This window comes from Zootermopsis nevadensis, unplaced genomic scaffold, assembly GCF_977971745.1.
Source record: "Zootermopsis nevadensis isolate Lab colony 2312 unplaced genomic scaffold, Znev_1.0 Znev_ptg000015l, whole genome shotgun sequence".
NCBI classification, from domain to species: domain Eukaryota; kingdom Metazoa; phylum Arthropoda; class Insecta; order Blattodea; family Termopsidae; genus Zootermopsis; species Zootermopsis nevadensis.
In genome coordinates, this window is record NW_028259147.1 from 6,073,092 (window position 1) to 6,088,429 (window position 15,338).

Consider the following 15,338-nt stretch of genomic DNA (forward strand, 5'->3'; position numbering starts at 1 on the left):
AGAGATGAAAGCAAAACACAAAAAAGCATTGGCCGCGACACTACACCACGTAATGGTTCAGTGAAAGCGTCGCTGATATTCTCTTAACTCGCCTAAACACCGATGGGATACAAGAATCTAGCTACTTGAGGAGGTGGGGCCACATAGTAACATGTGAAATCGACAGAAACTAGGGCTATTTTTTAAATATACACACCCCGCGTAACAAATAATGATTAAAATAAATTTGAATAGTTTATATTTTCAGTTTTAAACTTTTATTAAGGCCCACAATCATGTTTGAATTAACTGAAAATAGCTTCTCAGTGTAAATGCATATATTGTCAAGACATAACACGCATAGAACTCCAGTGAAGGTACGAGGCGGGGAAACAGATCTGGTCAAATTCATCGTCGCTTCTACTTTTTATACTACGAAAACCTCTTCGCGCTACAGACTCCCTAGTATTTTGGTGTTCAGCTTCACATAATCGTTTCCACATAAGTTTGAATTATGCCTACTTTTTCTTTTATTCTTTGCCTTCAGTAACAGACTGGACGGTTTACGCGCCCACAAAAATTCGCCCACGACAAACTGTTCCAATTTCTGAGGTGAAACATGCCTTTCTGTATTCCTTCATCGCTTTTACAGTTTACAGGGCATTTTTCCACGTAGATTCAATGTAGTATGGTTTAACATAACATTTTGGCAGTACAATTTAAGTAGGTTATGATTTACAAATCTGTACATTTCACCCCTACTTGCTACAAATAATTTACTACACAAATTATTCCCTACATTTTCAACATTATTAAATTTTCAAACACCCCCACCGTCTAGTGTATTACCAAAGAGCGTAAAATCTCGGTACTCATCACTGTTTCATTATCACGTAAATTACGGTTTATGAGTACGCACACCTACGGCGGGCAGACACACAGATCGGCCCCTACACTCAGTTACGATCACACAATCCCACTATTTTGATTTGACTTCCGTAAGAACTCGAAGATAAAAGCAGAAACAGGATATCAGTTGTGATTCGAATGTTAAGTGTCTCACATACACGAGGCCATGGTGGACCTAGGGTCACCGTAAAATCAGCGAAGATGAATCATATTCAGTGTTTATTAATTTATGAAGTAATCTGCAACATTCAACGTACATGCTTCGTTTTAAATTAGAAAGGTGTTCTTTTATCGTGATATTCAGGGCCGTGGAAAAGGTGGAATTCTCGCATGGCGAACGACTACAGCGTGAGGTCCACAGAGCTCTGTATCGCGTCGATCAAAACATATTTTGAAACGTTCGTCTTCTTTTCCTTTGCCCGCAACAAATTCAATTTTTTTTCCGGTTTAGTTTAGTATAGAGTAAACCGATACCTGAAAAGTTAAACTCGTCCAAGTTAAAAGAAATAAATAAATAAATAAAATAAAGAAATATGGATGATAATGGTGGCCCAGGGTTCACTGTCAGCCAACAGTACCAATGCACTGTTAACAACTTTGGGACAATTCGTCATGTCTCAGAATTCAGTACAAGTAGAAAAATGTATAAATTTTATATAGCAATAATGCTAATAGGGACGGGTTTGCAATTGAACAGAAATGGATTTTGATATTTAATACCTCAAGAATTTCCTGTACCTTAATAAAGAAATGCGTTATTTTACTGGCCAAAATAAACAATGCGGCATTCTGTGACACTATGTACACTCTTCAGCAAAAACATTATCCCACAAACGGAAACGTGCTTAAGTATACACCTGTGTTTCTGGATACAATGTGACATGGGACGTGGGGGGGAAGTGGAGGGGTCTGGTGACGTCACTGGGCTAATTGTGATTGAAATATAGGCCGAAAAATTCCAGTGAGGGGTGATGGTGCGGTTCGAAAAAGACGAGGTGAATTCTGATATGTTTTAAGATCTCTTTCTTAATTGTCATCCACTACTTTTAAAACGAACTACTTTATGATGCGGTTCTATATACTGTACGTATACGTAATATCAATGTTACCAACTAAACCAAACTGTGTGCAGCTGACACGTGGTACGGTACAAACAATTCGATTACTTTTTTTTTATAAACATATTTTACGAGCAGTGCAAAAAGACCCAGAAAGTCATCAAGTTTTGTTTAAGATATATAAGAGGTGATGATACAGTCCTCTGTTAAACAACGGGAAAGAATAATTTATTATATAATTAACATTACTGTTATTGTGTTTAAAATTATGCTCTTATCACCATGTATGCGAATGGGGGGGGATGCAGTCACAGAAGTACATGAACATAAATATTACGAGCGAACATAATTTTTTTTACTAAACAGGTTTCATAAAAATTACGCATCTCACTGGTCAAATCAAATGAGAATTTATTATTAACAAAGCCTCCCCAAAAAAAGAAACAAATAAATGTACCCCAGTAGCTATTATTGATTTTCTCAAAATAGTTTGATGCAATGAAAAAGTAAATAACAAATCTGAACACATGTGATGCCTATTCTTTTGTTCCAATTCAAATCACAGAATGCAACAGGAAAACAGAGCGACGAGAGGGTTATTGATTAACTGCTTAATGAACCGCCTTTAAAATTGCAATTACCATGGACAGTGAGGTGGCAATGAAGGAGCAGTGTGGGGGGCGCAGTCGCTATAATAATACGTGACAGTAACAACATTTCTACGTCTAAATCTATGTATCACAACGGTAGATGTTCTCGACTTCAACGCCCAAGCTTTAACGTGGGGACAACAGAAACGTCAGTAACCGGCCAACACCTGCCGTGGGAGTCGAGTTACATATCTAGAGAAAATTATCGATTTCAGTTCATGGCCTGTGATCACAACAGAACACCGTATTTAGCTAAATTCCGATATCATGACACAACCATAAGCTTCAATCTCACGTCGACCGTACATTTCATAACAGAAAACGCAAAGACCTTCAAACGTAACCTCGATATAAGAGAAGGTGTGCAAGTTCAATCTTTCGATATTATCTAGATAATGAAAACAGATTCGACGATTAGCAGCATTACTTTGTAGTAGATAAAAAAAACCCTTGGGCGCTCATTTAAACAAAATGTGGCAGTGAAATTATTAGGACTTCCCCCCCCCCCTCCCCCAAAATACTTTCGACATTAAGTATCTGAACTTTGCCATACATAAAGTTTAGATATTTCTTTAAGCAGTAAATAAATACCAAATTCTTTAGGCTTGAAGATTTCTGTGGCATTTATAGCAATTCCACTTTTATAAATAATGGCCGGCGAGATCACTGATTAATTTCGTCGGACCGTGTTAAGAACTGGTCTCTGCAGAAAGTTATACGCGACGTCCTCACGGCAGGTGATACCTCACACTCCCTGCGTAATTCAATTCGCAGTCCCCCGCACAACGCGCAGGCGCAGTTGACTACAGCACTTATTCACAGTGAAATTACAGACCGTTTGAAAACATCATCCGACCCCTACGTAAAGAGGCAACAGAGAAGAAACGTTGTCACCTCCCAAAAATGAAACTTAACTAATAATAATAATAATACAACGTTTGTATGCATATGGGAGTGTTTAAAACTTATGTAAGAATGTATAGATACGACAAAAGTACTGAGTCTCGAAAACAAACATAATAATAATGAACATCAATTCCTTACATTATCAGGGATGTAAAATACATAAAATATTAATGATGACGTGATCATACTTTTATATCATATGACATAAAAGTGAAGGAACAAAAATTACTGATGCAAATAAATTACTAGGAGAGTAATCATATGTAAGTCGATGATGACCTTAATGCGTTACGTTCTAAACTTCGGCCATCCTACTGAAAAGCCTGTAACAATTGTGTGAGGTGCTGGCATCATATTCCAGCAAGACGACACACCAAATAGCAGCTTCTTACGTAATCACGCTAAATCCTTACAGATAGCGTTTTTATAATTTCTTGCGATTACCTATTTCCTTTCTTCTTGTCTGATGAGACTTATCCGTTCATACACTACATGTCATTTTAACAGCTTCTATCATAAGAAGCTTTTTAAACATAAACACTTACAACTAGTATTTTTGTTTTCCTATAATGTATGACAAATGCACACACAAAAAACACAAGCATACATTGTTTTCAATTACTTGTTATGCTTCGGTTTCTGGTTATTATTACATTATTATTATTATTTTCCATAACAAAGAGGTAACGGGTCCTATTCACTGTTGTACAATTAATAACATACATTTTACATATTACCATATGGTGAACAGTACATTAACCACAATAACACGTGTTAGTTGAATTGCATATATACCACTTACTGCATGCCTAGCAAGGAAGACATGCCCAGCGCGGACAAATGTGTGTATTTCTGTGTGTCGTGTCTGTGTGTGTCAACTATGTTTTAAAATATTTCACCAAATACTGATCGCTTCATTCTCATTTTTAAGGAAGAACATCCTCTTGTGAACTAGCTAGTCAACTTCAACCTCTGTCCAGAAAACAAATCACGTAAAAAACTGCATATGAAGGCAACGAAACATGCCACGGACTTAACCTAACGTTCCCATGTTTCAACAGAATCCTTACCAATATTACGAAAATTAACATAGATCCCTCGAGGAACGTCTTATGGGCCCTTTCAATGGTCCTCAGTGCGTGCCATTAACGTCTTTGTATGCTAAAGCATCTTCCTGACCAAATGCTTTCTTATCCGGTAGACAATAACAGCGCGATCATTTGATTATTCAATTCGCAGAAATGGAACGCCATCTACCAGTTCTTACTGTCCTTCACGCTAACCAGTCCTGTTTGAATGAGGGTGTGCACATTAACGGCCCCATAAAGTGGCTAACCTGTCTATACCCTTCAATCTATTTCTGCTTAACAATTCATGACGAGTTATTAACATTTGTTATTGAAAATAAATATGAATTTTTAAGATAAAAATTCGAACGTATATCTGAGTAGGCTCCCAAAACCAAACACGAAAACGTCACTTATCTCAGTATTTCGAATGATAAAGATGAAATGATCCCGAATGGAACGAAAATAAGGTTAGGTTACCCCGAAATGTGTCCCAGAAGGTGATTTCCGTGGCACGAGAACTGAAACAAACGGCACACAACCGCCATCTGGTTATAAATTGGACGTCTTCGTCTATTTGCAGATCTAAGTATGAAGATTCCATAAAAGATTTTTTTTTTCATCGCTAATCTTAATACGCATCCATTACGCGAAGCTTCTTTTATCCAGACACTGCACTTTTTACAACAAATATTACTTTATATAACATTTAGCGACGTGCAATATTGTTGAGCGTCCAAAACTCAGCGAGTACTGTAAAAATCTCCCAAAGATTAGACTATCGGGGACACTGGTATGCTCTTCAGAGACTGGATTTCAAAACATCTAACTGTAAAGCGAGGCTTTCGGGCGTTCGAAACAGACTGGCACAGCAAAGGCAGCATTATCTACAACAGTAACGACATTTAGTAGGGGAGGAAAAGCCAAAACGTCACTTTCTTGGGGCCCTAGAGGGACGCTACTTTGAACAAGTTTAAAACATTATTGCTTTTCTGAATATCAGTCTGTACGAAGAACAACACATACACACTCGCGCACACATACACGAAATGCACTCTTTCTACGACATTTTGCCAATAAAGTAGTAAGTATATAATATAGTTATATAAAAAATCTATGAGAACTATGCAGCCCACGTTCGGATAAGTAAGCGATCAGCATTTGGTTTTTAAAAACTGTTTCTTCTACATTATTAATATAATAACACATCATCAATACCAACCTCAATAGTAATCTTAATCTCTTTTCAAAGAAATATCCCTTTAATAAAGGATTCATTTGCATATTCATTTCTTAACAATTTTACGGTATCAAAATACAGGATTTTAAGTAAAAGTTACAGTATTACTTAGTGTATTGCTTTGAATTTGCCTAGTGATAAAAATATTCCTACTGCAATGAAAGATGCATTGAAACAAGGAAACACGATTTGTTCTTATTTAAATTGCATTGAGACAAAATACTCTGGCAAACTTTCGAGACTCCTTAAAAACAAGGAAACTGGAGACGCTCGTCCATACAGGAAGTCACATGATATTCTCATCCTAAAATTATACAAGTTCACTTTTTAACCTAACAATAAAAAAACAACGCTCAACTAAATCGGCAGGCCTAACAGTATAATTTTAATCAACAGTAATTAGTTACTTTCGAGGAAAACGCTATATTTATAACCATTCCCTGATTTTCCGTATTTAATTTAAGAACTCTGCTTCATTTTCTGTTCTATTGCTCCTTGTAAACGATTTCAATTAAGAATAATCCACTTATTTCATATAACCCTCATGAAAATGTAGAGGTTTCTATTCTCATAAGGGTCGACCAAACAGTAATTAATACAAGAAATAAATTATTTACAGCACACTGTTGAACGTATTAATGAGAAAATACAAAATCAACAAACAACATGAGACCACGCCATATCTCATTAATTCAAATGGCTACAATAATAATAATAATAATTAATAGTAGTAATATATTAACTAATGCAGTCACTGATTATCGTAGGACACTTCATTTTATCAATGTATATATAATTTTCTTTTTTATATATAATATAGATATATTCCATTTTTATTTTAGCTACCGACACGTTAACTGCTACATTTCTTTCGCGATAAATCTGCTCAAATTTGTTTTTTTTTACTCTAAAACGTCGTGAACTACTGAGTAAAACAAAAATACATGTAATCATAGGCCACACGCCTTTCAATAATATAATATTATACCGTTTTTGTACTGAGGCTTTTTCCGCTTGTATTCGACAAATCCAATCATCAACATTACAGTATGACCCTTGGTAAGGAATAGTTTATGCATCTTTTGTTCACCACGAGACAGACCGCCGACTATCATCCGTCGCTATGCGGCGAGAATGCCGTCCACTCTTAGCGTTCAGCGTCTCGATGGAAAGAACATCCCGTATAAAATAACACTGTACGGAAAAGAAAGTTGAATAAAACGGCAAATTTAAATCCATGGCTCGTCAGATTCTATGTCTTCAACGATTATTACAGAATTATGACGTAAGAACTGAAGTCACAATACGTAAATTAATATTATTTGTTTTACGCCATTTTTTATTCACGAAACCTAAAATCTTTGCACAAAAGTACCAGAAAAAAAATTATGTTTCACTCCAGTCCTCATAACATGAAAATCATTACCGGAAAGTTCCAATTTATGTACACGAGCAACGAAATTCATTTCAGTTGAAAACAAAATAAAAACACGAGATTCATGCGCAAAAAATGCTCAGTGGAACCGCCTTCCCAAACCTTATAAGCAGTTATATTTAATATTATAATTATTGTAGTACGGAGTGCGGCCCGCAAAATGTCCAACCCTTGCACCATTCATTGGAGTTTTCAGACTCGCACGTCAGAGGGCAGTAGAAGAAAAAGAAAGCATAGAAACAATTTTTCCTGTTCTTCTCCTGCTGGAAACATGGCTATCCATGTGTGTTTCATATCTCTAACTCTAAACAATTATTATATCTACGCTGTATAATCCAATAGTACATCTAAAAGGTAATTTTTTTCACTGAAGCTACATTTTTACTATACCTACTTCTAAACATATTATTAATCTATATATATTTTTTTTAGTTTTATAGATTCTGTACATACAGCAGTTTTTCTTTTTGTTTTCTTGCGTAATTTGTTTTTGACAGCTGCCTATCATGCGGTTTGGGTTTTAATGGTAGCCTATTTTAATACATTCAATAATTATATATACAAATGCATAAACGAATTAAAATATAGATGTATATATATAAATGTAAAATATATATAATATTGTTTAACGTGGTTGCAAAATGGTGACCAAAAAATCCTTCCTTAACTTACAGTCCACTGTCATCTATACGATGGGCGAATGGATTTATCTCGTAGAGAATGAAAAATAAAGGTGAAGTTACAGAAACAGCCAATAGGCCCATATGGTCGCTGTAGTGCCAAAATTAATCATGCATCACAATAAAATAATGCGTATCTTGTGAGTGATCATAAGAATTCATCTTATGTTGCCACATTTGGTCCGTAACGTACAAAATATATTTCGTGTAATTTCATCCCTTTTGTCTTCCCCTCTTTTGAGATGGATACCCTGTAACCTATACGGGAGGCAATTTAATAACAAGAAAAAAATATAAAACGATGGCCTGAAATGTTTTCTAGTCATCCTAAAATAGTTTCGACAACTGTTTAATCCATGTATTATTATCGAGACGTACAGAAATTCCTGTAACAATATTTTTCTTTCATAAAATAAAATCAGGGCCGAACCATATGAAGCAAAACAAGTAAATTAAAACAGCGGTACACCAAAGCATGGATATTAGTGGACGAACAATTAGACGCGATACGTGATCAGCAGAAGCGAGCAGCGCTGCAGTCGCCCGACAAACATCGAGTAATTTTACAAACAAAAAATGTTTATATAAGCATATATATATATATATATTGTTATATCCTCTCGAGTTTTTTTGTTGAAATGTACCATATTGAGTAATGCTTAATATTAATATTTATATATTTCTATATTATAGATAACGTCCATTATTATATGGGTAATGGTACAAGACGTTTGTTAATGCAATTCACGTACAGCTATTCCGCCGGAAAATATAGTTTCATAGAGCAGCTGAAATAAGTCCTTTCTTCTTTTAGTGGGCATTTATATTATAATTACTTTCCTTTGCAATCTTCCGTTTTAATCCTGATGCATCTTGTAGTGCCTTTTTTCATTACCTCAAATTCTCCATGTCTTTATTTACAATTTATTATTACTCTCCTTTTGAGGTTATTTTCACTACCTTGATCAACGTAGCATGACTCGCGGCAGAATACTGCAGAAACTGATGTAGTTGGTGGTAAAGCGGAGGTTATCAGGGGTTAGTAAAAGCACAGATTTCACTTGTAGAAAGTGATATTGTTGCATCTTCTGTTGTCACAACTTGTATATACCATAGCAGGTGAAGAGGGGAGTTAACTGTTGACTGTTTGTTCTTAAAAAATATAACACCAGATAATTTAAAAACCGAGGCAAACGGACACATTTAAAGTTCACAACAGACATCCGGCGGAAGTCAAGTTTCTTGCTTTGCAGGCCCCCCTCCTCCAATAAGAGGATAGGACGTGTCACATTCATAATAATAATTATTATAATTAATAGTAATAATATTTATATATATAGTTCAGTATAATAAAAGTCATCTTTACTCATCGATTTCTTTCGATTTCATATTTTTCACTGTTGACCAACTCAGCTAACAGGGGGCAGCAGTGACCAAAAGAAGAAAACAGATGAGTCGTGTTGCCGCGTGTCCACAGAACCTGAGTTTACCACAATGATCCATACCTGGGAACAAAACACAAACATGCATCCTTATCTGATCGTCCTGCTAACACGGATAAGTTAAACGCAATAGAAGTTCGCTATGATAAACAGGACAAAGATGTTTTAATTGCACGTTCGCGATAAAACCTAGAAACACCCAAATAAGCATAATGATCAAGTTAGGTTCTGTCAAATTCTGTACTAAGTTCTTCCTGACAAAATGGCTGAAGAGTAAACCGGTTAATAACTTAAACTTTAGTCAATACTGCTAAACGTATTCAATGACGAATGCATATAAAACTGAGATAAGTTTATTGAGAAAAACAACGCGTTTGGTTCATACAATATTAGCATTTATTACACGTATAACTCAAAAATTTAATAATCACTATGACAAATGTTAAAGTGCTTTTGTTATCAAAAGGGCACAGACCTGCAGACCGTAAGAAGTTATTTCACATTTACTGCAAACACATATTAAGGCACACGATATGGAAAGTTCTTCTGTTAAAATGTGGGCTATATACATCCTGGTGTAGATAATTTTAAAATGTTTTATCCATCTCTACTAAACGCAAGACATCCGCGAGCCTGAGCTACGCAACTGTAAGAGATAAGGATGATTTAAGTGAAAGGTAGAGCAAGACGCCTTCATGCGTTACCACTTTCCTCCCGGCCTCGCACATCAGATGCTTGGCTTCCATCGGGCCAAGGAAGCTTGGAGATATCTTGCGTCATGCATTAGTCGAGGTAAACAGAGAAACGTCTGTATCTAGTATCTAGGATACACTTGCTGGTGACAAACTGCTTCATGTCACCAATTATGCAACTACAGAAATACATGAAGAGAAAGTAACTTATGAAACAGGCTGTAGCTTACCTGTACATTAGCTGATGTGTCAGCCTCAATGATAGCCGTTAGTGAAAGCAGCCGGGATGAGGGGCCCCTGAGGAACGAAACAATTCATAAACCACATAAGCCACCATTGCAGTTTCAATTTCCTTTTCCATACTCTCTCTCTCTCTCTCATATATAATATAATGGCGTTAAATCCACAGGGTGGCCCATAAATCTCTTTACAGGAAACACAAATCGCAAGGAAATAATGACATTTGGGGTTCACACGGCGGCAAGTATGGAGATGGCCGACTTCTGGATTGTTGCGCTGTGTAGTCCGGTGAACATTTACCGACGTTTCAGAGCTGTTTGCTGCCTCCATCATCAGGGCGATCGCCAGACTATAAGGAGCGACAATGAAGGATACAGCCATTTCTATACAATGAAATAGCCCCATACAACTTAAGTGTATCACATATAACAAATGTTTAAATAATTTAACGACGTGTGATATTATAAAAATATTACATTACCCATTTCGGCATAATTGCCATCATCAGATTTATCTATAGATATGGTTAACATTAATCTTTAGTATTAATTACAATATTTGTTTGGAGGTTTACGTGAATTTTGGCTGCAATGCAGCAAGTTTGATGTTGACCGTAACTCTAGATTCACCTGATGCAGGTAAATATGACAAAACGAGTAATGTAATGTTTATATAATATCAAGTGTCGTTAAATTCCTTAAAGATGTCACATGATTATATATACTTAAGTTGTGTTGACAGTAAACTATTTTCTTGAAATTTGCATGATACAACCACAAGGGATTCTTTACAGAAGTACTTTTCTTCATTTATTTATTGACAATTTTCGTACGCTTCAGTTAGCCATACTGTTCTCTGCAAAAATTTATCGTAGACCTACTCATACTGCACATTTTGGGGTTTAAAATGTCGTGGTGTAGTTGCAAGTCCATAGAAGCAGCCAAAAACCTACAAAATATTCCCATTAATAAAACTAATTTATACACGGACCACATTTACTTTAGCCACATATTTAAATTAACTCTACACAGTCTTCAAGATAAAATAATTCTGTTTTATCTTTTCTGCTTTAACGTACGTCTATGAGTGTTTTATACAAAATATTACACAAACGCCTACGCTTCTAAGAATGGAACATTATTCGCGCGCTGGTAGATTTTTGAATGGGTGTGTCATAATAACATGACTGCACAAGTTCGAGAAGCGTGTTCTAAGAAAAGGTTATACGCCAAACACATAAACAGCACATAATTTATGATACAGACTGTACCTGCGATTGATCTCTGGGCACTGAGCAATGTAAATGGGTGGAAACTGCCACACGATGTAGGCCTACTAATATAATTGCACTACTTGTTTCGTGTGATTTACTGTTATTGCCTGGCGCATGAGGGTCAGGGGTGTGTGAGAATCGCCCTTTTGTCTGACCAGCGCTCGTTTCTAGCAGTGGAACCATGTAACTAATACCACCTATCGCCATCTGACTGTGGCGATATCAGGTACCCTTATACGATTAACAAATGAACGGAAAATCACAATAGTTCTTTCTGGTAAACATATTACCGGTTGGAAGACAAAAAAACAGTTTATATTAGGAACCAAACTATTTCGTCTGTCCTCCACTTCATGTTCGAAACTCAAGAACTGACATTTTTTCGTGGCTTCCTTCAACCCCTGCAGGTAAATTAACTTAAATTAGGTCACAACAGCTTCTTTCCATATCCTTAAAATTCGCTGTTCTCTTATCATTAGAAACTATACAGCCTGAAAATAAACTGTGTAAGTATTTCGATGATACACTGTACAGGCTAATCTGGGTTGTTTTCTTCCGAATGTGTAATATGACGTATAACTCTACACGGATCTTTAATTGAACTTTACTAATTTTTCTTACAAACGTATTAAAATTTTGAGTATGAACTCACTCAGACCAACAAATTATAACAAACATTTTACGATATGGTGGGATTTTAAAGACGCAGAAATTAATATAATTTTGCTTCTTATACAGTACTTATGCGGTGCGATCAGCTTCGTAAAAAAATGACTGTCTTCTAGGTTTTAGGACAGTGCACTCTAATAGAAGACGTTTCACAGGTGCTTGCTGCAACCATCATCAGGCCCCTGATGGTGGAGGCAGCAAGTAACTCTTAAACAAACGTGGAAACAACGTTAACAAAGCTATTTTGCTTGTTCGATTAAAATCTCCACAACTCAATGACAGTTTATCACACGTACAATTCACAAGAGTTTTGAAATTAGACCGAACTGTCGTGAGGTCCCGTACAGCAGAAAAATACCGGAGTTCGATTCAACTGAGCACATTTTGTTCACGGTTTACAGCTTCTGTTGGTATACTGAAGGTAAAGAATGTTGGGGGTATGCCTACCACAGCCCCTGCGAATTCCACATAAAAATGTAAACGCCACTATTTTTACGAAAACTTGTAGGGTAGCAAAGAATAAATATATTACGGTTTATGTCAGGTAAAAGTATCCCTTTCCCTCACACACAGAGGGAGAGAGAATGAAGGGTCTCTGTTGAGAATGCGAGGGGAAAACACTTTGGCCCAGCTGCAAAGCTCAGAGCGTACCGTTCAAAACGCAACCCAGAAAAAATTACTTACTAGTGTACAAAAATTAAATGAGAAACAGGTCAACCACCACATAAGACTTGAGTCAAGGTATTCATAAGTAGAAGGTGTGTTCGTTGAAATTAACTACGTCCGCGAAGTATTTTGTGCTACAGAACAAGACTACATATTGACACCGACTGCTAAGAAAATTTCGGATCACAGAAAGTGATCAGTGCTCACTGAGCGATAGAATAGCTGAAATTACGACCGTGCATCAGCGGCAAAAACGAAATACGAATGCAATAAATTTGTTTCGATGTTCTATGCGTGAGAAGATTCACGTCAAGTGTAGCTAAGCGTTGCGGTTTAATTACAGTTTCCAAAGTCAGAACTGCGAAAAAATCAACACAGGAATTTGTTCAAAGAGACTATAAAATTCGACGTGAATGCCACCTATGTGTAAGAATAATAACGAGTAAGTGTAAATACTAAATAGCAGTGTCGTAATGCTCCGAGCCATTAACCAATTTTAAATTGTTTTATTTGATAGTTTCGATGACGCAAATCTACTTAGAGTGCAAGGAAAACCTGCTACTTTCAGAAAAGTCAATGGAACATGGTCTCGTTTGTATATTACTTCGTTAGTTGCTAAAAGAATTTAAAGGGTTTGAGACCCGATGTTCTCGCAACAGCGAAGATGATGTTGGCCTTCTCGGCTGTGTAAACTTTTGCGTACATACCAACGTTTCAGACGAAAACATTACCTCTATTGTACGAGCTGAAGCTGGAGGCAGTATGTCCTCCAAAACGCTGGTTATCTACCTGCAATTCGTCACGATCTTACACCCCAGGAAACCGACATCGATACTTAAACGGTGGCTTTAAGGTGAAAACTAGTGTATGGCAGATGGGAGTCAACCCCTTGAAAGAACTCTTTTTGGCCTCGGCTCATGTCATTATTTTCCACATGGGAGTACTTTGCCTTAGTGCCGGAAAGCTAATCACACGCAACCACCACAACCTATCAGACTACAGAATAACTTTACCGAGAGCATAATTTGTTATTCCAATTCTATAACAGTAAAGCTAAAAAATGTCAATGTTCCTGTGCGTCGAAGCATCACAATTGAGCGGGAGAATTGTGTTTTCTCATTTTCTGCCTCCGCATTAGATAATGTGGTCATCTTCACAGTCGAGGGTAAGATTCCACGACAGGTCTACCGAGAAATTGGGGCGGTTGAGACTCGGTGGTGAGGAGAAAAATCTCTTAAATTCCTGGGAAACGTACACAGTGGTCCAGCACGTATCTGCTCATTTGCTGCCTGTGCGACAAAACTGACGTGGCCCGTGCATACGTTTGCCAGACAGTAACCACGGATACTTACTAACCTCGAGATGGCCACTCACCGCAATAGCCGGGAAGCCCGACGGCTGTGGGCTGGCTGCCTGCACGTAGCCCGCCACGCTATCGGCCGCACTTGAGCTGTACATGTCGATAGGACCAGGCGAGTTGGCTGGGGGGAAGCCCCCCCGAGAGTTGGCCGCTGCAGCTGCCGCCGCTGCCGCGTGAGGGGACGCGGGGGGCCCGAACCCCTGCGCCGCCGCCGCTGCTGCCGCCTGGTAGTTGTTCATCACTGCAAAGGAAACGGAGAAGTGGCGTTGGTGGGGTGGAGGAGGAGCATCTGCGGCCCCCGTTGCTGCTGCCGCCACTGGCTGGTGGGACTGCCACCTCGCGGTCGCCGGGGTCCCTTCAGAGAGAACGAGACAACAAGCACACAAAAAGAACAGTCACACAATCAAACCAACAGCCACGACAGAGAAACACAGGCGAGACAAGGCATGACCCGACAGAGCGTACGGTTGCTTCGTCGACTGCCTCCTGGAAGCCGCAGTTCTTCGTGGGTAGCGCGACACAACTTTGCAAGGGAACTGGAAGATCTAACTGACTCAGGGCGCTGTGAGTTTAAAGACGTCTCAGATCAATGCCGTCAAATCTGTATTCTTGCTTTTGGAACACAGACGGCTGCCTTATTAATAAAATCCAGCTATTAACATAATTTCAAGTGAATATTTAACAGAATTTAGAACAAACGTATATCAACAGAACGTAAACAACACGTCGCCATAAATGCAATGCAAGCAAGTTTCCACGAACAGAATTACGTAAATGATTTCCAAGTAACTTCACGCAAATAACTGGCCTTAAATCATAAAATCTGTATCTAATCTGTTGGATTTGACGTGAACTGGTAAAACAAGTGCATGTTTGTTTAAACTTTTTCCAAACTGTCTATAGAATATTTTCGCCAAACCCTTTCCGATATATTGTCGGTCACACTAGGAGAATGTTTGTCGAAATCCTCTACGTTTTATAACGTAAATAATCGGTCGAATTTGGTATATTTGTGTCTCAACAAATGTATTAAAACACACTATCACTTTCCCAAATCATTTTTTTTTATTCA

At 37.6% G+C, this 15,338-nt stretch overlaps 1 protein-coding gene across 17 annotated transcripts in view; it reads right to left on the reverse strand.

The window, feature by feature from the left end:
• Positions 1 to 996: 996 nt before the first annotated feature.
• The window catches only part of Rbp6 (RNA-binding protein 6), a 686,229-nt gene continuing 671,887 nt past the window's right edge, over positions 997 to 15,338 (reverse strand). For 12 of the 17 annotated variants that reach the window (XM_087349139.1, XM_087349138.1, XM_087349140.1 and 9 more), the window contains 3 exons: positions 14,281 to 14,621; positions 10,289 to 10,355; positions 997 to 9,429 (listed from right to left, as the gene is read on the reverse strand). In XM_087349139.1, the coding sequence (XP_087205265.1) occupies positions 10,314 to 10,355; positions 14,281 to 14,621 (383 nt within the window). In that variant the 3' untranslated portion in view covers positions 997 to 9,429; positions 10,289 to 10,313. The remainder of the gene's footprint in view (positions 9,430 to 10,288; positions 10,356 to 14,280; positions 14,622 to 15,338) is intronic. The other 5 variants (XM_087349142.1, XM_087349148.1, XM_087349153.1 and 2 more) reach the window with 1 other exon arrangement.